This window comes from Rattus rattus, chromosome 5 (assembly GCF_011064425.1).
Source record: "Rattus rattus isolate New Zealand chromosome 5, Rrattus_CSIRO_v1, whole genome shotgun sequence".
Classification (NCBI taxonomy): Eukaryota; Metazoa; Chordata; class Mammalia; order Rodentia; family Muridae; genus Rattus; species Rattus rattus.
Genome location: NC_046158.1, coordinates 7,831,405 through 7,852,479, shown reverse-complemented (window position 1 = coordinate 7,852,479; position 21,075 = coordinate 7,831,405). Strand labels below are relative to the sequence as shown.

The 21,075-nt window shown below is 46.7% G+C and overlaps 2 protein-coding genes across 4 annotated transcripts in view; one reads left to right on the top strand and one right to left on the bottom strand.

Annotated features, from left to right (window-relative positions):
• Positions 1 to 4,873: 4,873 nt before the first annotated feature.
• Gtf3c4 (general transcription factor IIIC subunit 4) lies at positions 4,874 to 20,609 on the bottom strand. Of its 3 annotated transcripts, XM_032902950.1 has the most exons (6): positions 20,082 to 20,594; positions 13,770 to 15,596; positions 10,354 to 10,484; positions 7,544 to 7,632; positions 6,793 to 6,862; positions 4,874 to 5,275 (listed from the first exon to the last, which is right to left on the bottom strand). In XM_032902950.1, the coding sequence occupies exons 1-5, from the start codon at positions 20,424 to 20,426 to the stop codon at positions 6,798 to 6,800; spliced, it is 2,457 nt and encodes an 818-aa protein (XP_032758841.1). In that variant the 5' UTR covers positions 20,427 to 20,594; the 3' UTR covers positions 4,874 to 5,275; positions 6,793 to 6,797. The 3 variants fall into 3 exon arrangements, with proteins under 3 accessions (XP_032758841.1, XP_032758840.1, XP_032758842.1); XM_032902949.1 differs by having other exon boundaries at positions 4,874 to 6,862; positions 20,082 to 20,592; XM_032902951.1 differs by lacking the exons at positions 4,874 to 5,275; positions 10,354 to 10,484 and having other exon boundaries at positions 5,897 to 6,862; positions 20,082 to 20,609.
• The window catches only part of Ddx31 (DEAD-box helicase 31), a 64,668-nt gene continuing 64,189 nt past the window's right edge, over positions 20,597 to 21,075 (top strand). The window contains exon 1 of the mRNA XM_032902952.1: positions 20,597 to 21,059. Coding sequence (XP_032758843.1) covers positions 21,051 to 21,059 — 9 coding nt within the window. The 5' untranslated portion in view covers positions 20,597 to 21,050. The remainder of the gene's footprint in view (positions 21,060 to 21,075) is intronic.

Sequence of the window (21,075 nt, the reverse complement as noted above, 5' to 3'; positions counted from 1 at the left end):
CAAACTCACAGAGATGCCCCTGCTTCGCCTCCTGAGTGCTGGGAGGCACTTGAGAGGTAGAGGCAGGTGGATCTCTGAGTTTGAAGCCAGTCTGATCTATAGAGTCAGGACCACACAGAGAAACCCTGTCTTGAAGACAAACAAACTGAACCAGTGGATGGTAGGAATCACTACCCCACTCCTGGAGGGTGTGGACATCAGTTCCCTGGAGCACCTTAAGCCCTGTGGCCAGGCCTGGATCTGAGCCTTTCTAGGGTTCCTGATCATCCAAGGCAGGACGGGTCTCTATCTCAACACTGCAGTGAGGCAGCACTGGTGTCTGTCACTGTGACTGCCTTAGGATCTGAGCCTTGGGCCAGACACAATCTCTGTGCACTCCTTTCTCAACTTTGAAACCGTGTGGCTCTTTTGTGACCATTCAGCCTGTTCCCTGATACCCCTTGGGAGCAGGGTGTTGGTAGTGCTGACCATCCAAGGCAGGAGATGAGAGCCCAGCCTACCTGTAGCCCTAGGCTGTGTGGAGGAGGGGGGTTAGTGTCTGAACTAGAAGCAGCTTTGGGTGAGAAAAAGCAGTACAGGATGTGGAAAAGCAACTGCTAAAGTGCTTCCTTCCTCCCAGTGAGGGTGAAAGCCAGAGGGAAGAACTGAGGCCTCCTGCCTCCAGCCAGGGCTGATCTGCTAGACAGGTGCCTTCTGTGATACACATTTTACAGATGGGAAGATTGACAGTTTCATAACCAGAACCCTGATCCTGTTGCAGCTGATGTCAGAACCGGATTCTTCAGTCTTGAGGACCATTATCTCTCCAGGCCTTCAATATCAAAATGGGACTGTTGGAGCATTCGGCCTTGTGGAATAACCAACTACTGGGTTCTTGTCCTTTCCAGCATGAGTCAGCCATTGTTGGACTATTCTGGCCATATGTATGTGTATGTGTATGTATGTGTATGTGTATGTGTATGTATGTGTGTGTGTGTATGGATGTATGTACATATGTACATACATATGAGTTTTATTAGGCTGGCTTACATATATTCATTATATTTGGTCTGTCTTGAAAGCCCTAGTAGTTGTGCAGAGATAGCTCAGCTGGTAAAGTGCTTTCCTTGCAAACCCACAGGCCTTGCTTTTATCCCCAGAACCCATGTTGGAAAAAGCAAGGTGCTGTGGCCTATGCCTATAATCCCAGCACTGAGGCAGATCCCTGGGGCCCGATGGCTAGCCAGCCAACCTTGCTTTGCCAGCTTTAGGCTGGGTGATGTGGACAATGTGCTTTGAAGGCCCTGGTCTACTAATTATGGTTAAAATCAAATACCTTCATGGCTCAGTTCACCATGTCCCTCACCCCTAAAGTACCAGGACCTATGGGTCAGGGCCAGACTCTGCAGCACTCCTGAGAACCACTGGTCACTTTTCATCTGAGGGCCACCACCTGATCTGTACTGTTCCAGAATTGTATCAGGAGGGACACAAGGGAATCCCATTCTTGACCGATCATTACTGACCACTCACTGTGGCTCCTGGGCTGGAGCATAGCCAACCACTAGCCTCTCCCTGACCCCCATGTCTGTCCTGCCCTTGATTTTGCTGAGGGTGTCTGCTCTCTCTGGAGGAGTGGTCCCTGCCTCAGGTCTCTCTTCTAATCTGCTCCTTTCTGGCAAAGGAGCATTTAGGTCCCTCTCTTGACACTGCAATGAGGCAGCAATGGTGTCTGTCACTGTGGCTGCCTTAGGATCTGAACCTAGGCTAGCCACATCTCTGTGCACTCCTTCCTCAACTTTGAAAGTGTATGGCTCTTTTGTGACCATTCAGCCTGTTCTCAACCCCATCCTGACCTGGGTATTGGCAGTGCTAGGAATGGAACCCGTGACCTTGTGCTTGCTGGGCAAGTACCAGTGAGCTGCACTCCTGTCCTGAGGCTAAAAGGAACTGAGTTTCTGACCTGGGGGAGGGAGAAGGACAGGGAACCTCTGAAGGTGATGGTCAGGAACCCTTCATCCTTAAAGAGGAGCCATGTCTGCTAAAGCACGGGACTGGATGTTTCCAATAGCACCCAGTTGGGCCTCAGCACCCTCATCAGCCCTGATGGATCTGGAAAGCCTAAAGACAGTGCTGTGCTGTGGTCTTATCAACCTTGCCTTCTCCTGTCTCAGTGGCTCCATAGCTGACCATAAGGGGCAGTGAAGGAAGGGGAGCCCCACTGGCCAGCTCACCAGCATCTGAACTGAGACACATTCCGGCCTAGAGAGGCATACAGGCTAACAGCACTGGGTACACATGCCAGGGGGAAACAAATGGCTGGCTTGTCTGCGTTGGCAGCTGTTTAAAAAAACAAAAACAGGGAGGGAAGGGAGGAAAAAAAAACAAACAAACAAAAAACAAAAACAAAATACTTGTTATTATTCTTAGTTTTTAGCTAAAATCTTGAAAATTACAGTTCATTAGATGGTAAGAATAAAAAAGAAGGCCCTTTGCATAACCATAAAATTTTCTCTTTATTTAAAAACAGTAAGATGTAAACATACAATTCAAAGCCAAGCACAGACTTTACACAGACATCAGGCAGACAGAGGTTCAACCACGAAGCGCAGCAGACATCTGTTTAAACAACTGTGATGCTCACATCCATGTCGTATCAAAATACAAATGTGAAACAAAGCCTTGGAAAAGACACAGTTCATGGACACTTGTGTGTGATTTTGTATTAGTACCTTATAGAGACAGTGAGAACACCAGTACTCACCCTAGTCTGTCAGCCAAATGCAGACCTGGTCTGAAAAGGTTGCAGCAGCATCACTACCTCTGATGCTGCCCAATCTGAGCACTGGCTCTGAGACAGGTTCTCTCCACACAGCCCAGCCTGGCCTTCAGTTTGATCCTCCTGCCTCAAGGCTCCTGAGTGCTTAGAACATAGGTGTGCCATCATGCCTCACCCAATCTATTTTAGAGTATTCTTTGCTATGAAAACAACAGAATGTCACGGTAGTGATGTAAACAGTGACCCTGCCCCAAGTGAGGCAGAGGATGGACTTGAGGCCTCAGGAATGCTAAGCAAGCGCTCTCTCTCCCCACTGAGATAAAGAACTTCAGTCTTAAAAATACAGTGGAGATTTAGAACTCTGAGGTGACCTGCTCAACCCAGGACCAGTTTTTGTTCGTGAGCCTACAATGTAATCCAGATGTGTGTGGCTTCCTTCATCACAAGGAAGGAATACTTAGGTCCTGTTGGTGAGCCACACCCACCTGGCTCCAGATAAATTTATGACTAGGTCCCCAACTGCATCATCTCCCCAGACAGAAACATGACCTTGAAGAACATGATCCAAGAACACTGCCTCCTGCCTGAACCATGGACAGAGCTGCCATGTCTGTTGGCAGCTAGAAGCAAGGTTACCTTGGGTGCAGCTTAGCTCCATTTAAGGACATTTTATCTACTGAGCACTCAGGTTGAGCAGCAGACTCTAAGCAGATTTACCTTCAAGAACTTCTTAGCTTCAACAAAGAGTAGATAAGAACGAACCACGCCAGTCTGAGGTAGACTCTAAAGTGTACCTCAGCGTCCACTAGGGCTTCTCCGTAAGCAAAGCCAGACTATCTGTTTCCTTGCACCCTACCGGGTGTCCTTCCAAGCCAATCCTCCAGGGGAAGGTAGGCTGCTGAGGTTTTGCAGACTGCCACACCATGAGTGACTGCCGAAGCCTAGCTGTGGCTAAGTCCAAGGTGTGCTGTGGTGAGAGCTCTGTGCATCTGACTGACTGTACTCCACTCAGCTCAGCATGGACAACCCACACTGTGGTGGCAAGAAGCTGCAGTCAGCCCCGAGTTCCGCGGCACTCTGCCCACGAGATGCTCACTGCTGTTTTCTAGGAAGACCCACATGGCCTGGCTGTTAGAAATTTATATCACTATCTATTTTCCTGGCCCTGAATGCATCCTCATGCTGGGAGCTGCCTCTTGGGGAAGGGAAGGTAAACCTGAGCTATTTCAGGAGCTGTAGGTGCTCAGCTCCCCAGGTTATTTAGCCTCTGCCGGGTCTGCACCTTATCTGATACCAATATAACCAATCAAATGACTTAATAATTACTAACCCCGAAAACTTTCCCAATATTGGAGGCAGAGGCAGAGGCAGGCAAATATGAGTTCAATGGCAGCCTGGTCCACAAGAGTTCCAGGGCAGCCAGAGCTACAGCACAGTGGGACCCTGTCTCAAAAACCAGACAGAACAAACAAAATACCTTTCCCAGTCTAATTAGTTCACTTGGTAAGGTTATTGCTAAGTTCGGCCTACATGCTTCCACACACATGTTCTTAAAAACTTGCTAGACCCCAGAGGGACAAGCAGAACAATGGTACGACTGACCATAAACTTCACTGCTACTCATTACAGCTTCTGTCGGATCTGGTAGGAGGTAGAGAGTCTGGGTGAACATATCAGGACATCAGTACGAACGGCAACCACAACAAGCTGCCTATTCCTACCTAGAGTAACAAACAGCCCCAGGCACGGAACCTGGTACCCAGCAGTGCTGCAGTAAGGTCTCTGTGGAGTCTCTGCTCTAGTCTTCTAAATGCAGGCCAGCAATCTGATGGCTACTTCTCCTCTCCCTGCTGAAACAGCTACTACAGCTGCAACTGAAAGAGACCTCAACTCCTCCCACAAGTAGCACAAGCTGGAAGAGGGACAAGACGCTGGGATCACTCCCACTTTTCCAAGGTCTCTCCATCAACCCTTCATGGTCCTATATATAGACCCTTGCAGGAGGCTACCATCAACCACAAATTCTCTTGTTCAGCAGCTCTGAAGAGTAACATCAGTGTGTGTGTGTGTGTGTGTGTGTGTGTGATTCCTACTGGCTGTGGAAACACTTGGCTGTGGCTAGATTTCAGAGTCCTAAGAATGCTGCAGGGACAGGCCTCTTGCTGAACACTTGTGTTCCAGTTGCCACGTTTCTTCCTGTACACAAGTACAGACCCTGGAAATTGTTTTGTAATTTCTAGTTGTTAAAATGTCAAAGAACCGTAGATTCTAAGTTCTCACGAAGTCTCTTGAGGACACCGAGGGAGACTGATCCAAGAGTAAGAGAAAGGAAGCTTGGCATGCATGGTAGACACAGAAGGAATAACTATCAATACCATCGCCACTCCTGCCGTCTTCTTCCTCTGAGGAGTGACAGCTGCGGGCTCAGCTGCAGCCATGCAGAGTCTAAACTGGGTCACTCAGGGCTCTGTCCTTGCTGCCCCTCAAGTCTGGATAGACGCTGTTCTTGAAACAACCCAATGTCAGGACATTAAAGACCCCAACAAACAATCCATTAGACACATGGCACAGGGAAAGAACCTTAATAGGAAATTTCAGAGCAGCTTTTGGAAGTGTCTTAGGGTCTGTGCCCAGTGTGCAGCTACTTTTCAGGGCAGGAAGTGTGGCAGGGTGGCATGTGGTCTGTCTCTCGTGGTGGTACCCAAGTACTAAGACATCATTTCTGAAGTGAGGACCGAAATGTCTTTTGCCAAGGATATAAAATCAAAGTGGGAAAGTATGTTAAAATAATAATAATAATGATTAAAAAAGGATCATCAAGGAGTAAAGCATTTCATGCTCTCTAGTTTCCACCTCACTCTCCAACCGCACAGCTTCAGAATGTGTGCACTGCAGTCCAAGTCATTAGCACCAATCCCAGGAGACTTATACTCTGATGACCCCAGACCACCATTCCAGAATGCTTCAGGTCTCAGCGAAGAGCTAGCAGTCAACTGATAGTGCGTGTCTCCTCCTTAAGCCCACAGAAAAATACCTGTATTCCAAAGATGAAGGATCTTTGGCAAGAGAGGAAATTCTTAGGTTTTCCACTTGAGCTGCACATGCTTGTAGCACAGAGCTCAAGGACCTCCACTCCATCTTTCTCTAGACCAGCCTTCTCCAGAAGTCTCTAGACCAGCCTTCCTCCAATACTCAGTGAGATGTCGGGATACGTCAGTGTTAGAAATACTGAAGCTTCGATTTAATACTAAAAGGAGACAACATTTCCCCCGTATGTACAAATATCTAGGTTACCACATGGGCATGAAGTGGAGCTGTGATGAGGGCAGGGGTATTTAATCTCCTCTTACACATTAAAGAGCCGGGACAGGAAATCTGATGACACAGGAAATAAAACTAGATGACAATTATTAACTTCTAATAGTCACCTGATCATTTGATACATTAAGATGATTCTATTCTTGGCTTCAAAAATATAGTTTTAGGAAAATGTCTTCCATATGAGTGAAAACCAGTCAATGGGCAATGAGTCTGCTGAGCAAACACCAGCCACAAACAGCTGGCCTCATACACTTGAAGGTGTATTGGCACACGCAGTGTCATGCATGTACCAACCAACGTAAGCCCTCTGGAGCCACAGGCAGTCCCAGACCAAAGCAAGGACGAAAACCTAACTCACGAGAAGGTCCTTAGATTCTCTAAAAGAGACCTTTGCGTTCTAGAAGCAGAAGCTTCTGCTCAAGCTGCTTTAGGCAAGACACTTGGGAAGCAAGTGGTCCTCACCGGGTGGGGAGCTGGGGCGGATAATGCTCCCCTTACATGACTCAAACTCTCTGAATCTGTCATTTACAAGATCGCCTCCAGTACGTGAAGACGGTGTGTGTGCTGGTGAAATGAGCTCCTAGGATGACCTCCCCCTTCCAGTTAGCAGAGTGTCTCTCCACGGAGCAGCGCCAGGCTCTCTCCAGCGCACCTGCTCTTCAGGCTTCAGGGCACTCTCTTTAGCCAACTTCATGTTCCTCCATTCTCCTCACCGAACTCAGAAGACAGGAGAATCACAGAAAGGACAAGGACTCTGCAGCAACCTCTTAATCCAGTCAGGATCTGCAAGGGAAAGCCAATGGGACCAAGCATTAGCTTCAGAAAAGGCTGACAAGGTACGGATGACGGAGAACTGAGGTCAACTGAAAGCACAAACAGAATCCATGCTGCCTTGAGAGAATTAGCAAAAATCAGTACAGACTGAGTTTTAAGTAGAATACTCTGTTTTCTGTTTACTGTGTTTGATTCTACACACTTGTCTCACTGGCCTGTTTGGTTGGAGTATACGATTAGCAAAGCTCACACCAACAACTGGCATTCTCAGGACTATAGATGCCTGATCTCTTGCTCACACCTAAGACCTTATCTCTAGCTAGTGCTCTCAGAAACAGCAATACGCTAACATGCACACAGACCAGCCAGGAAGGAAGTAGTCTTCAGCGGCTTCTAAAAGAGCCATGCCTGCACCAGTACAGCAACAATGCTGCTTCTCCACACAGCATTACTTGCAGAGCTGCCAGCCAAATACTGCCCTACACATTCCCTTGAGTCAGGCCCTAACACTGGACTGAAGCCCCCATTCCACTGTCAGCTGACATAGCACACACAACAGGCAGCATTAATTGGTTCTGGCTTCACAGTAACTGCAGAGAGCACACTTATTTTGCTTGAACCAATGTGATGTGACACTAAGTGGTGTCAAGCCTGACTCCACCCCTACCCCAAGGCTAGGCCAGCACTCACCTTCTGGAACAGGGTGCCTGGCGATGCTGTCATGGAGCAAACACCGCCTGTAGATCAAGCTCTGGCAGGACTGGTAGGTTAGAAAGCACCTGAAAGAAGACAGGACAGTCAGAGGATGCTCCCTGGGCCCATAGTTATCAGGCAATGCTTTGTGTGGCCAAATCTACACCAGCATTCTCTGAAGAGACACAAAACTTCTCTAGAGAAAAGTTCCAGAAGCACTGGGAAACAACAGCTCCATTTGGTCCTCCCTAACTGCATTCTTGGTATCATCAACAGCACTCACATATCATATGCAAAGCCACTCATTACTTTTCAAGATAAGGTATACAGACCATTTTTAAGAGCCCTTAGGTCAGCTGTTCTCAACCTGTAGTTTGAGACCCCAGGAAGGTGTTGAACAATCCTTTCACAGAGGTTACCTAAGACCATTGGAAAACACATATTTACATTATGATTCATAACAGTAGCAAAATTAGTTATGAAGTAGCAAAAAATAATTTTATGGTTGAGGGTCACCTCAAAATGAGGAACTGTATTAAAGGGTCACAGCATCAGGAAGGTTGAGAACCACTGCCTTAGGTACTGGGGTGGAGAGATAGCTCTGAAGGTAAGAGTGCTCGCTGTGTAAGACTGAGGACCTGAGTCCAGACTCTAGCACCGATGTCACAAGCCAGTTGTATTCCCACTTGCATCTGCAGCCCAGTACAGAGCAGGGCAGAGATAGGAGACTCACTGGGGCTTGTTGCCAGGCAACCCAGCAGAAAAGTGTGAGGTCTAGTCCAGAAAGAGGTTTTGCAGCAAAGGAAGAGAATGGAGACTGATAGAGGACACTTGCTCTACTCCAGATTCTACACACAGAAGTGAACATAGTCCTCAGGCACATAGACCACAGACGACGAACAGCCCCACTCCAGGCCCCCTTCTCTTTAGGTACTGAAGACGAAATTCTAACAAACTAATAAATGCCAAGAATTCCAAGGAGCAGCAGTATTCAGGTAAGCAACTAAAGATTAGAAAATGGGAGGTTGGGGGAGGGACTCCAAAGTTGACCTTGGGACTTAGAGATACAGAAAAAGAGAGTTTACCTGAGAGAAATCATACCAATGCATTTTGAGACTAACCTTAATCAGAAGAATGGAAAACAACTTCTGTGAAACAACCCACAGATGTGGGAGGTATGGGCAGGCAGTGTTAACTGTGTGTGGGCTCTGAGCTGTTCCCCAATAGCACTCTACCTATAAAATGGAAATCTGCCCTGTGTGTGACCACTGTGAGGACACGGTCACTTGACAGAAGTGCATTTGTCCCAATCTGTCTGGCAAGTTGGCTGTTCAGGAGATGCTACTTTGATTATAATCCTAGAGCTCATCCAGTATTAGATTGCTAACTGTCCTCTCCCTTCAAGGAGAAAACGGTCTGGACAAAGTGAAAAAACAAATGTGTCAGTAAGATAAGCAACCAGAGAACGCCCATATGACTGAGAGCTCTAGCCTCACCTCTGCAAGAGGTGAACCCTGGTTGGGCAGCGGTGGCGCACACCTTTTGTCCCAGAATCTGGGAGCAGACGCAAGTGCATCTCTGAGGTTGAGGCCAGCATGGTCTAAAGAGAAACTGTGTTTCAACTCCCCCAATGGAACCCTTGCTGGACATGGTGGCACATGCCTGGGAGGTTGAGGCAGGAGGATTTTTATGTTTGAGGTCAGCCTATGGTAAGATCTGTCAACAAAACAAGAAAGAAAATGAGTAAATGCTTCGCGTAGCATAGGCCTGCTTAGTTAGATAACCCGACATGTCTGCTGAGGGGTGGCAGACACTGCTTTAGACTCTGCACTCACACAACTGCCTCGTCCAAAGGAAGGGTGTCAGGCAAAGGTATAAAAGCGCCTTGTGTGGTGATGCATGCCTTTGATCTCAGCACTCAGCAGTTTTGTGAGTTCAAGGCCAGCTTGAGCTACAGGACGACCCAGCCTTTAAAAAACAATCAAACGACAAAGAAAAAAGAATGAAATGTGGTCATAAGGAGAAAAAGCAGAGGGATACATAGCACTAGGTTGAGTGTGTGCACATGTGAGAAAGCCGAGGGAGCATCAGGAAATCTACTGTGTCCTCAAGCGGGAGGGGGGCCATATGACCTGAGCATGGTGGCCAGGTTACCTGAGTTCAGAGCAGGAATGAGGGTGTGAAGCAAGAACAGGCTGTGAGGGTCTGCAAGTCACCAAGAGTTTTAGCTTTCCCATCAAAAACGGTCAGTCAGCTCTTGGAGAGCTTTTGTTGGTTTTGGCAGGACTGTGCCTTGCAAATGCTATGTGTGTTCTCTCAGGGACCCAGACCCCAGCCCTAGTGGAGAGTACTGAGGACGGACATGACAAAAGCAGACAGAGACTGAGTGTCATGACTGTAACTGCAGAGAACAGACTTGAGTATGGGAGCAGGAGGCTCAGGTGGAAGACAGCTGCCATCAAGTGCATGAACAGTGTGGGGGGCTAGGGGAGGATTAGAGAGGCGGGGGCGGGGGGGTCCATGTGAAGTGAAGCAGGAACACTTAAAGACGCCAAGCAGGCAAGTCTGGACTGAAGCAGATACAAATGTATCTGTATACAACCAATAAGAGAACACTTTAGGAACAGTGGGTGACCAAAAGGCTAGGCCTAAGGACAGGCACTATGGAGATGACACAGAAGCTGCACAACTAGAAATGAAGTCACAGGCTGGAGGAAAAGTTTTGTCTGTCAACCAGATCAGCCCTGGATAGTGGTTCTATGCTACACAAAACTGAAATGTAAGGGTGAGCAGCCTTGGGGGCTTACCGGAGCCAGATGTGCCCATTGGAACAAACAGCTTGCTTGCGATCTGTGAATGGTAAGATCTCCTTACACAGACTGCAGCGCTCAGGGAAGGTCTGCTTGTTCATCTTCTTGGAGATATGTCCAATCAAGACCTGGTAAGACATCCCAGGTAGCAGAGTGAGGAGGAGTACGGGTTTCTGGGATCAAAGGCTCCTCATAGTGACCAGAGGACTGGGCCAGGACAGTAGAGGCGCGTGCCTCTACAGAAGCTGTCCAGAGTTCAAGACCCGCACCTTCAACCAGTGTCAACAGCATAGGAAAGTAAATAGATCCAGCGACCACAACCTACTTTCTACTCAAGGGAGAAACCTCTAAAAATCAAGGGTCTTACTTCGTTTTAGCTGTTATAGTTTTTAGTTAGGCTGCTTTCACAAGGAAATCCATAATTTCCCTAGGTGAAAACCGTGATGTTTGTAGGAATATATAATGTTTATAGTCTTTAAATCCATTTATCTTTCAGATTCTGCTTGTGTATGCACCACTTGTGGACATGTGCCTAGAGGGGCCCTGTAGCTGGAGCTACAGTGGCTGTGACCCACAAAGTAGGTGCCAGAATACCCCTACAAGAGCAGCAGCTGTTGCACGGCAGACCCTCTCCAGGCCAGTGTGTAGTCTTTTGTCAGGGAGTTCAGACTGCTCGCCTTCTGAGGGCTCAAAGACGACTGATCTAGTAGCATCTGCACCTGAGATAGCCCCAAGTAACCCGGCATGGGAGAAGTAGGTGCTTTCCTTGGCCTTACTAAGAGTGCTGGGGACAGGGGGAGGTGTAGGGGGAGGTCCTGGACTGAATGTGGGGCCTTGCAAGCACTAGGCAAGGGTTACCGCTGAACTCCATACGCTCAATTTTCACTCTAGACAGGGTCACCGTAAGCTGTCCAGACAGTGTGGGACTTGCTATACTTACTCCTCCCCTAAGCTTCCGGAACAGCTGGATTAGAGTGTAGGCCTGTGCTTCCTGCTTTAAGACTACCTTCCTCAAAGACAAATAGCCGAAAAGCATTTGCCTATCTTATTATTTGGTGAAACACTGCTCCACCCCATCTTCTCACACTCACGGGGCATCTCACAGGCACGGGGCATCTCACACTCACGGGGCATCTTACAGGCATGGGGTGTATATACCAACCCTTAAGCCACTCCTTTTACTAATAACTCGTGTCCTTACCAGGTTTGAATGCATTTATGCTTTACTACTTCTGTTGGTTGACAAGATTTAGTAATTTGGGTTAATTAACTCATCCAAATCTCAAAAGGTCACTAATCACTAATTTGAGCTAGTCATTTCAATTCTTTAGTAATAATTTACAAATTTTTGTGGGCTTTTTTTTTTTTTTTTTTTTGGATAGGGTCTCCCCATGTAGCCCTGGCTGTCTTGGAATTCTCATGTAGACTGGGCTGACCTCAAACTCAGTGATCTTCCTGCCTTTGCCTCCTAAGCACTGGGATTGGAGGCATGCGCACCACCACGTCCAACTTAATTTACGAATTTAAATACTTCTTGGTCTAAATTTTTTGGCTTTCAGCATTCTCATTTATAGTACTTCACATCAAGGACAAACACCTCTATCCAGAGAAGCCTAGCATCCCAAGTGTGAAGCAGTATTAAGCAGAACAGAGTTGGGCCCAGGTTCTATGTGAGGAAGAGCTGCTTTTATTGATTTTTTGTGGCCTAAATCATAAAAGCCAACTGTTTAGTTTGACTCCAGCATTCTCAATGGAGAATTCCCTTTTCAGTGGTGGGGAAGCGGGGGGGTGTGATATAAAATTGTTACTTTTTTTAATGTATAAAGCTCAAGATACACTTATGAGGCAAAACCAAATATACAATAGGCCCATGGTATTAACTATTAACAAGCCATGGGCAGAACTAGGAGAAGGGAAGTGGGGCAACTGGGAATGAAAACAGTGAGAGATGTATATTGCATGCCCAGAAGTCACAGAACATCCAAAACTGCAGTAAAATCAACACCATAGGCTGAAAGGTCTCTGTATGAAGCATAACTGGATTCTCAGGACACACAAGTCCTTCTTTTAATTAGAACTGAGATGCTATGAGAAAGTAGGGTACAGTCTTTCCATTGTTTTTATACTGTCTTAGCCGGAACCACATAGCCATGTTAGACACGCATGGGTCTCTGAGTACAGAACACTCTAAACAGGAATCCTAAAGGTAAGGATGAACACTACTACCCTCCCTAAAGGCTTCTGCTAGTATGTCACAAATTATTTCTAGTAATTCTAGCCAATTCCTTGTCAGTGAAAAACAATATTCTTCCAGACAATTTAGAACACAGGAAACAGTTTGAACGTTTACTTTTAAAGAAGAAAAGTCGCATATATGACCAGTACCTCTTTAAAAAAAAAAAGATTTATTTATTATATGTGAGTACACTGTAGCTGTCTTCAGACACACCAGAAGATCCCATTACAGATGGTTGTGAGCCACCATGTGGTTGCTGGGATTTGAACTCAGGACCTCTGGAAGAGCAACCAGTGCTCTTAACTGCTGGGCCATCTCTCCAGCCTGACCAGTCTCTTACTGTGTTCAGGATCACAGCAACTGTCCTGTGGGCAGCAGTTTCAGGGGCAGAGACATTCACTGTGAATAACTTGGCAGAAACAAAACTATCTGGACTTCTTGTTTCCAGCAAGCCTTTAGTCAGTGAGCGCCAATCTCCAGAAAGGAACCCTTGTGATTTAACCTTTCAGTGGTTAGCCTGTTCCTTGGTAGGGAGCTCTTTAGGAATTGCTGTTCTAATGTTGTTCCTGTGACCAAGCCTGGGAGGTTAGGTAACAGCTGTTTTATGCAAGAGTCTTCAGAACCCACAGGATGATAGCCTGTGGAAGGAACCTTACTGAGGAGCACATCCTACCATATTCCTTAAGCTTGTAGCCTTCCTGACCTCTGGGGAAACCTTGACATCTGTGGAATACACTGCAGACAAGACTACTACATTTTCCCAGTACCAAAATAACATAACAACCCAGTTTAAAAAAAATAAGTTGGACTTAACAATTGTTTTCTTTACAATATCCAACCTCAAGCCTTTCAAATAGAAAACATGCACCACAACAAACCTTTGTAAAACATGACGAAGACAGTATGGGGGAGCATCTCCACTGCTACGACTGTCTATCATACCCCATTTGCCATTGCAGACTCCTTAGCTCATCCACAGCCTGAAAATGTCATCTGGCTGACCCCGCAGAGCTCTCCGGGGCACATGAAGGGAGAGTGTGTCCTCAGCATCATCCAGACTTCCCATCTACTCCCTTTGTGCCACATGCCAATCAGTTACCTTAATAATTCCAATGCAAAGCCAAGCCAAGACCCTCTACCTAGGGAGACAGATGGCTCAGCTGTGACAGACACCTACCTGTGCTGTTCTGTCATCATAATCTTCATCAGACATCAGAAAGTTGCAGAGCCCTCTGGTGGGGATGCTGGTGTTCTCCGTGATCCAGGTGTGCAGGTACACTTCTCCGAGGACCCGCTTCATGTGCTCCCTGGTCAGGTGCATCTCCACAGCCTCAATCTTCCCTTGGATCTCAAGGAGCTTTTCCTCTATGGGTTCACGGCCTCCGGTGTCTCCCACGGCAGTGAGTGAGTCCTCAGGAGTCTCCTCCGTGTCACCACCCTCTTTGCTCTTCTCCTGCAGGCCAGCCTTCGTCCCCTGCTTGGAAGTACCTTCCTCTTGCTGCTCATCCTCACCATCGCCCATCCCAGGTGAGTCAACCAGTAAGATTTTTGAGTCCTCATGGGTGGGTTTCCATAAGGCCTCGGATGGGGATTTCTGCATTGACTGATACAAAATCCTTAGGAGGAAAAGCTTAAAACGCCAAAAATAGGTAACCCCACTGCTTTCAATCTTTTTTTCCAAAGCTTCATGTAAAAACTGAGGAATATGTTTATCTTTTAAAATTTTCCATCGGACTAAGTCAATCAAGTCTACCTGCTTAAAGAGATTCTGAACTGAAGACTCCAAGAGCTGAGCAGCTGCCTCTTCAAAGGTCTTGAGAGTAACAAACTGAACCTGGTAGTTCTTGTTCACTGGATGGAGGCCATTGACCATGCCCTCAGTGGTGATGATGGCCAGGTAAGCACCACAGGGGCTCACTGCAATGCCGTGAGTCCTTACTGAGCCAAATACATCTGAGAGCTTAATCAGCTGGTGTTCAAATTTTAATGCAACATCTGTGAAGATGGGAATCAACTGCCTCACCTTTCCGTCACTAGAGCAGGTGTACACGGTTCCGTTCTGCTTGTCTGCGGTAATGGAGACGATGGGCAGCGAGTGAAGGCCTGTGACGTGGGAATTGTGAACATTCAGACCCGCCTTGGATATCAGAAGAAGACACCAGAACACATAGGAGCCTCTTGCGGCCACCACTAAGCTACAGCTACACTTCTGGTAAGGGTGATAAAGTGGCACACATTTGATGCTGTGCACAGGCAACTTGTCCATCTCTTTCCACAAGACAACAGGCTGCCGTAAAGTAAAGTAGCCTTTGACTGCTTTGAGATTGACAGGGAGAATTTTTACAGGTCCAAAAGCACTGCCTACAATAAGGCCACTCATCTTCCTATTATTGTGCTCATATTCCCACCAAAACAAAACACTGGGGGAGCTGATTCCTGACTCAATAGTGTTGCACGAAGAGATGGACTCCTTCCCCACAAACGGCAGCTGGAACTGCCACACAGCTATATTCCCGTTCTCAAAGAGGACAGCCAGGAGCACGCTGCTCACATCCCGGCACTCGTTGTTGTGCTTGACCTGCTGAGTGGTACAGATACTCGACCATTCCATTCTGACTGGGGTCTGCATGCTGTGTCTCCTCTGAAACTCAGCAAAATCCCCAAGGTTTCCCTCAGGAGCCTCATTTTTAGACAGTCTATAACTGGTCTCATAAAGACGGTCTCCATAAATCTCAGTCAGATCAACCAGCTGAACCCATTGGAGTCTGTTGAGGTTTACCTGCACGGTCAGGCGATTGTCCATGGTCAGTGCTGCCAAGAGGCACCTGCCATTTGCATCACAACCCATGGGAGACCAGCTAGTGTATTTGAAACCCCGCATTGGGGGCAATGCCTTCCCCTCAGGGTTGAACATCCTGTCCAGCATGAAAGTCTGGCTGATGGTGGGGTCTTTAGAGGAAGCAAACTTTTCCTTGCACTCAGCAACTTCTGTTTTCGAGCCAACCTGAAAATAAGAGATAGAGAAGCTCTCAGATAATATCTACCCATAGTACCTGCATTAACACACAAAATAATTTTATATCACGCACACTATATTACTACACATTATACTAATTCTGCTAATTTTGGCATTATGTACATTTAAAAGATCAAACAGCCAGGTGTGGTGCTGCACACCTGCTAATCCAAGCACACTGGAAGCTAAGGCGAGAAGATCCTATGTTTAACCAGCCGAAGCTAGGTAGAACAACTATCCCCAAACAAAACAAAACAAACAATAATGATTTAAAAAACGAAGCATGTTTAAAGATTAAATGTTCACTTACGGGGGTGGGGATTTAGCTCAGTGGTAGAGCGCTTGCCTAGGAAGAGCAAGGCCCTGGGTTTGGTCCCCAGCTCCGAAAAAAAGAAAAAAGAAAAAAAAAAGTTCACTTACTCAAAGAAATAGCTTTTGAAAAACTAACTTAAAGTAAATGTGACTATGCACGGCTTGTCTATATTCCCTTTAGAATTGGCCTATGGAGTTAACATTTGATCCAGAGTGAGAGGAACACTTAGCTGAGCCAGTTATGAACAACAGTAGTTTTAAAAGTTAGGGAACTATGAACTTATAGTCGAGATAAAACAAAGTTCCAGCCCAATCCCAGCCTCTTTATTCATTTTACCATGCCACACCCCCTCACCTTGTTGAGGTAAGGGCTGTCTTGTTTCTGTTGTACTTGTGTACTCCAGGTTAGCTAGCTGGTCGCTTCCTCCTGATTCTTCACCTCTGCCTTCCATCTTACTAAAGGAATGTTGGGATTAAGACACAAGCCATCACACTGGGCTTTCCATTTCCATGTGTGTTCTAGAGATTTAACCAAAGTCACCAAGTCTGTGCTTTTTACCTGCTAAACCTTACAGAACAACTCTAGGCATTTTAATCTGCAGCCTTTTTTTCTTTTTTTTAAACAAACCACACACATTGCCTTGTCTACTACTCTTGCTGTCAGTCAGCTGGCTCCTATCAAACTTCTCTATTCCACCCACTACTTTTCCTGGCCACCTTGCCTGACTTGCTCCTGCCCACCTATCTTTGCATGTCTAATCTTAGGAGGCCTTCTCAGATCATTCTAGCTTTGTTTTATCACCCCCTCTCTGGGTCTGTAACATGTATCATGTGTTCAGCCAAATGATGAAAGCTCCGTAAAAAGATTTTAAAGAGACAGTAAAGACAGGGAAGTTATGACTAAAATTAAAGCCAGGACTGAATCAAAAAGAACATAGGTTGATCTAAAGATATTCCTAGCACACACACTGAAAGTAGGAAGAACAATATTGTTTTTAGAGAGATGGATAAAAAGCATGGTGGTGCACATCTGTAATCACAGAGTCAGTAGCTATCACCCCAGCAAGTTCCAGGACAGCCACGGGTATGTGACCAGACTTTTATTTCAAATAGCCAAAGAAAATAAAGGAGAAAAGTGAAAAAGTACAAGTTTCCATTTTGATTTTAGTGCCACCCTTTTTAAAGAAATGTGATTTTGGAAATGGAAAGAGTAGGGCATGATTACAAGGAAGTCCAAATCCCTTTAGTATATGGAGTTATTAAAAGTGACTTGATGGTAAGTTCCCAAGCACTGAAGTAATGCTCTAGGACACAGGTAAAACTTGGAAAATAATCACTAGGAATCAGTGCATACATCCTAGCAAAGTATGAGCCAGCATAGACACCAATTTTAAAAGATCTTTAAGTGTATACGAGCTATTAAGTCTACTCAGTAACAGAATTCCTCAATGTATTAGCATTGAACACTATGTGAGATAGCAATGAAGCAGGGGAGATGGTTTATCAGTAAAGAGTTTGCCTTATAAACACAGGAATGGAATTCATTTTACTGCTGTTAAGAAGCTAGGTACAGTGCATACCTGTAATCTTACTGAGGTGGAGGTGGCAGGTTCCTAGAGCTTAAGCCAACTTTTCCTAAAAGCCACTACAGAACACTATCCTAAAGTGCTCCTACCAAAGATTTCTATGGACAGTTAAGTTCTGAAAATGCTTACTATTACCCACCACTCCTCCCAGAAGTATCCAAGATAATAACTTATGTATAACTGATAGTTTGAACTGTGATTTAACAGAATCATAAGAGCATCAGCTTCAAAAATGGTTCAGTGTTTAGTGCTTTAGCTGTTCTACATATTAAAATCTTCCCCTAGGCTACAAATTATCTGCTATTGAGTTGAGGCAATAGCTAGCTGGACAAGACTGAACAGATTTAAATCTTTAGGGATGATCAGTATGTAGGGCACAGAAGAACTGGTGATTTCTTTATAGTTATACCATTACAACAATGGAGGCCTCTCATGTAAACTTCTTATTAGAGAGCTACATAAAGATTTTCTACTGCTATTTAAACAGTGTGGCAACGTCAAATGTAGCAAAATGTCAGCCAATTTCTCAGACTCTTAGTATCACCTTCAGATCCACATATACAACATTAACCTAGCCTGGAAAGCATGAAGGAAAGATGAAGAACCTGAGGACATTAGAGTATGAAGGCACTAACTCAGTGTCAGACATTAAGTGATAGTGCTATATACTATGTGATGTCTTATGTATCAAACTTAAAGCTCCATCAAGTCTAAACAAGGGAGGCTTTACTATTCTTGTCTTATAGTTAGGTCTATCTTGTGCCAAAGCCCAGTCTCTTAACCCCCATTTTTATCCTCAGCCCTGCAATCATCTGCTTACCTCCAGCCCAAGCAGTCTCATACTCTTAAACTACACCAGATCATTCTATCCTCATGAACTGAAACAGCACTCAAGAAACTTCCTGGACTAACCTTCCTAGTCTCTAAACTGGTGTCACTTTCTTGACTCTAGAAAGAATTCTTCAGCTCTAGGCAATCCATCAATACTCAAGCAACAGTCACACTGTTCCACTTACGATGGGAGATCTATGACGGGATACCTCGCTTGCCACCTTGAGTGGCCTTTCTGAGCTTCCTGATAAACCAAACACTGCCATTTCTTAGGACTGCTACAGACTCAGTGATCTTCCCTGATGTGTCTCCCCACTCCTATTCCTTTCACCAAACTCAGTCAGTTTTTACCATCTAGGTGCAGATTTTCCCTAACCAGTGGGCACTGGAATATCCACTGAAGCAATCCTTTCAGCAGAGGATGCAGCTGTCCAGAGCACCTTTCTTCTGCTTCCCTCCCTATGTGTATCACTTAAACGGTACTACAGCACTACCAGTGTACATTTGAATCATTTCATTCAGTTGTTCTTTAAGAAGATCTTACATGGCTCAGTCAGTCAAGCTGACTAATTAAATCTGTAAACCTGTAATTCCAGACAAGATTATCAAGCTCAAGATGCTATTAGAAAGAAAGAAAGGAAGGAAGGAAGGAAGGAAGGAAGGAAGGAAGAAAGAAAGAAAAGACAAAAACATTATCCACATTCAACATTGTATTTGAAATTTGAATCAAGTGTGCTAAAAAGAGCTCATGAGGGCTACTCAAATGGTACCATGACTAACTGCCTAGATTTGGAATGACTGTCTAGAAGAGTATTGAACAACTTTACTTTCAAGTAAGCATACCGCTATATGCACATATAGCTTTTTAGCACTCCTTGCTATTAGACTACATTATTTGTTCATGACCTGCCAAAGGATGTAGGTTCCTTGAGAGCAGGGGCTGTCTACTCTGATTTATCCTAGAACTTGGTGGGCACCTACTCAACTTGACCGATTGCATACTGTATATACATACAGAAGTACAAATAAAAGTAAGCTTTTGCACTTCTAGGCTATGAAAAGAAACATTGCTCACTAAAGTAAACCATGTTTGAAAATGTACATTAATAAAACAAAACTTTAGAAACCCTAAAGTTCGGGAGCAAACTTGGGTTATATGAAGTTGAAGGCACTAAACTTAGAGTTACAGAGATCTTGCATTTGGAAGTCTAAGCACTGGATGCTCTCCGAGGTTTTATTTTTCATCCAACTTCCAAAGATTTAGAGCTGTCTACCCAAGGAGATACAAGGACCGTTCACAATGAAACTGTCAAACAGGTAAGACAACGAAATAGACCAGTTTTTCTTCTAAAAGCAAAAGTGGCGCGAGAGGAGAGCGCTTGCAATTCAGTATAAAAAAGCCAGCCCAGGGCCTCTGGGAATTGGCCCCAGACAATAGGAGCAACGGTAGAGACAGGTCAGGGGTTGGGTCATTGGGGGTGGAGTCACAAGAGTCCCCGAAAAACCGGGACAAACGGCGCTAGTTGTTCCACCAGGCAAGAAGGAATAGATAGCGGATCCTGGCTCGGAGCGGGGGGTGTCTATTAACAGCGCAAAAGCTTTCAAGTTTTTTTAAAAGCTGCGGCAATGCTAGTCCTTTCATTCTTAAGAGTTGGATGCGCAGGGAATCCTAGAGCCAGGTGCAGGTCAGGCTTCCTTTGGGATCCGTGGCGCGTCCGCGGGAGAACCGGTGGAGGTGACTTACCTTGAGGAGGCAGCTGTTGAGAGGAGCGGGTACCGAGGTGCGGTGGATCACCAGGTCCTGGCCTGGGTTGTGCACATCGCAGATAAGCTCTAGCACAGCGATGCTGCGGGCCGTGGACACAGACACACGGTGGTCCTCAGACCAGGATAGCGGCTCCAACCCGCTCACAGCGTACTGCAGCTTCACGGCAGGCTCCCGCCGAGTCACCATGAGGCGAAACGAGGCGCTGGGCCCCGGGGCCGCGTCGGCAGCCGCCTCCTTCCCGCCCCCTTCGTCCTTCTCCTCTGCGGGCGACGAAGGCTCGTCGGCCTTGGGCCCGACCCGGACTTGGTCCGCCTCGCTCATCTTACTCCGGGCGAGGAGGTCGAGTTACCGGGCACACCAAGCGCTCGCCACCGTCGCTCGGCCGCTCCCAGAGCCCTCCGCGGCCGTTCGATCCCCGCAGGCCCCGAGCGCCACTGAGCCAGAAAGGACCCCGTCGTTGCTAGGCAACGCCACCCTGCTAGGTGGCCGCAGAACTGCCTGTCTGGAAAGTGCGCTCCGGGAGAGCTGACCCGCGGCGCGCCTGCGGACAAGCGGAGAAGGTGGGAGCTTCAGCGAGTCACTTTTCCTAGAGACTGGGTGCTAGGCCCGACTAAGAGCACACGGGAGAGTGAGTCTCCGTGGGTGACTGAAATACTGAGAAGACCAGCGTGGTGGCTGAGGGAGCCCCCGCTGGGTGGGCGGCGCGCGGCCTCTTCCGGTTTCGGAGGAGTTCGGGGCCTCTTGTCTCCGGCCGGTGCGTGCAGCCGTGGCTCCCGGACCCGGAAGGGGCGGCGGCAGACCGGCAACAGCTGCGAAGAATCTTACTCTCCACGTGCTGCTCGGGCCTCCTGCTCGGTCTGTGGCTCTGAGCTCGGACTTTGGCTACAGCCTGAAGCTCTCTCCGACCGGCCTCTCAGGACGTGCTTCGGACGCACCCACACCAAGATGAGGCGGGTGAGTACAAACCCAA

Excerpts from the sequence above, each read along its gene's own strand:
- Gtf3c4 (XM_032902950.1), bottom strand. The coding sequence starts at position 20,426 with ATGAGCGAGGCGGACCAAGTCCGGGTCGGGCCCAAGGCCGACGAGCCT. Across the intron at positions 15,597-20,081 it reads TCAACAGCTGCCTCCTCAAG|GTTGGCTCGAAAACAGAAGT; the intron begins GTAAGTCACCTC and ends TCTTATTTTCAG. Across the intron at positions 6,863-7,543 it reads CAGGCACCCTGTTCCAGAAG|ATCCTGACTGGATTAAGAGG; the intron begins GTGAGTGCTGGC and ends TTTCCCTTGCAG.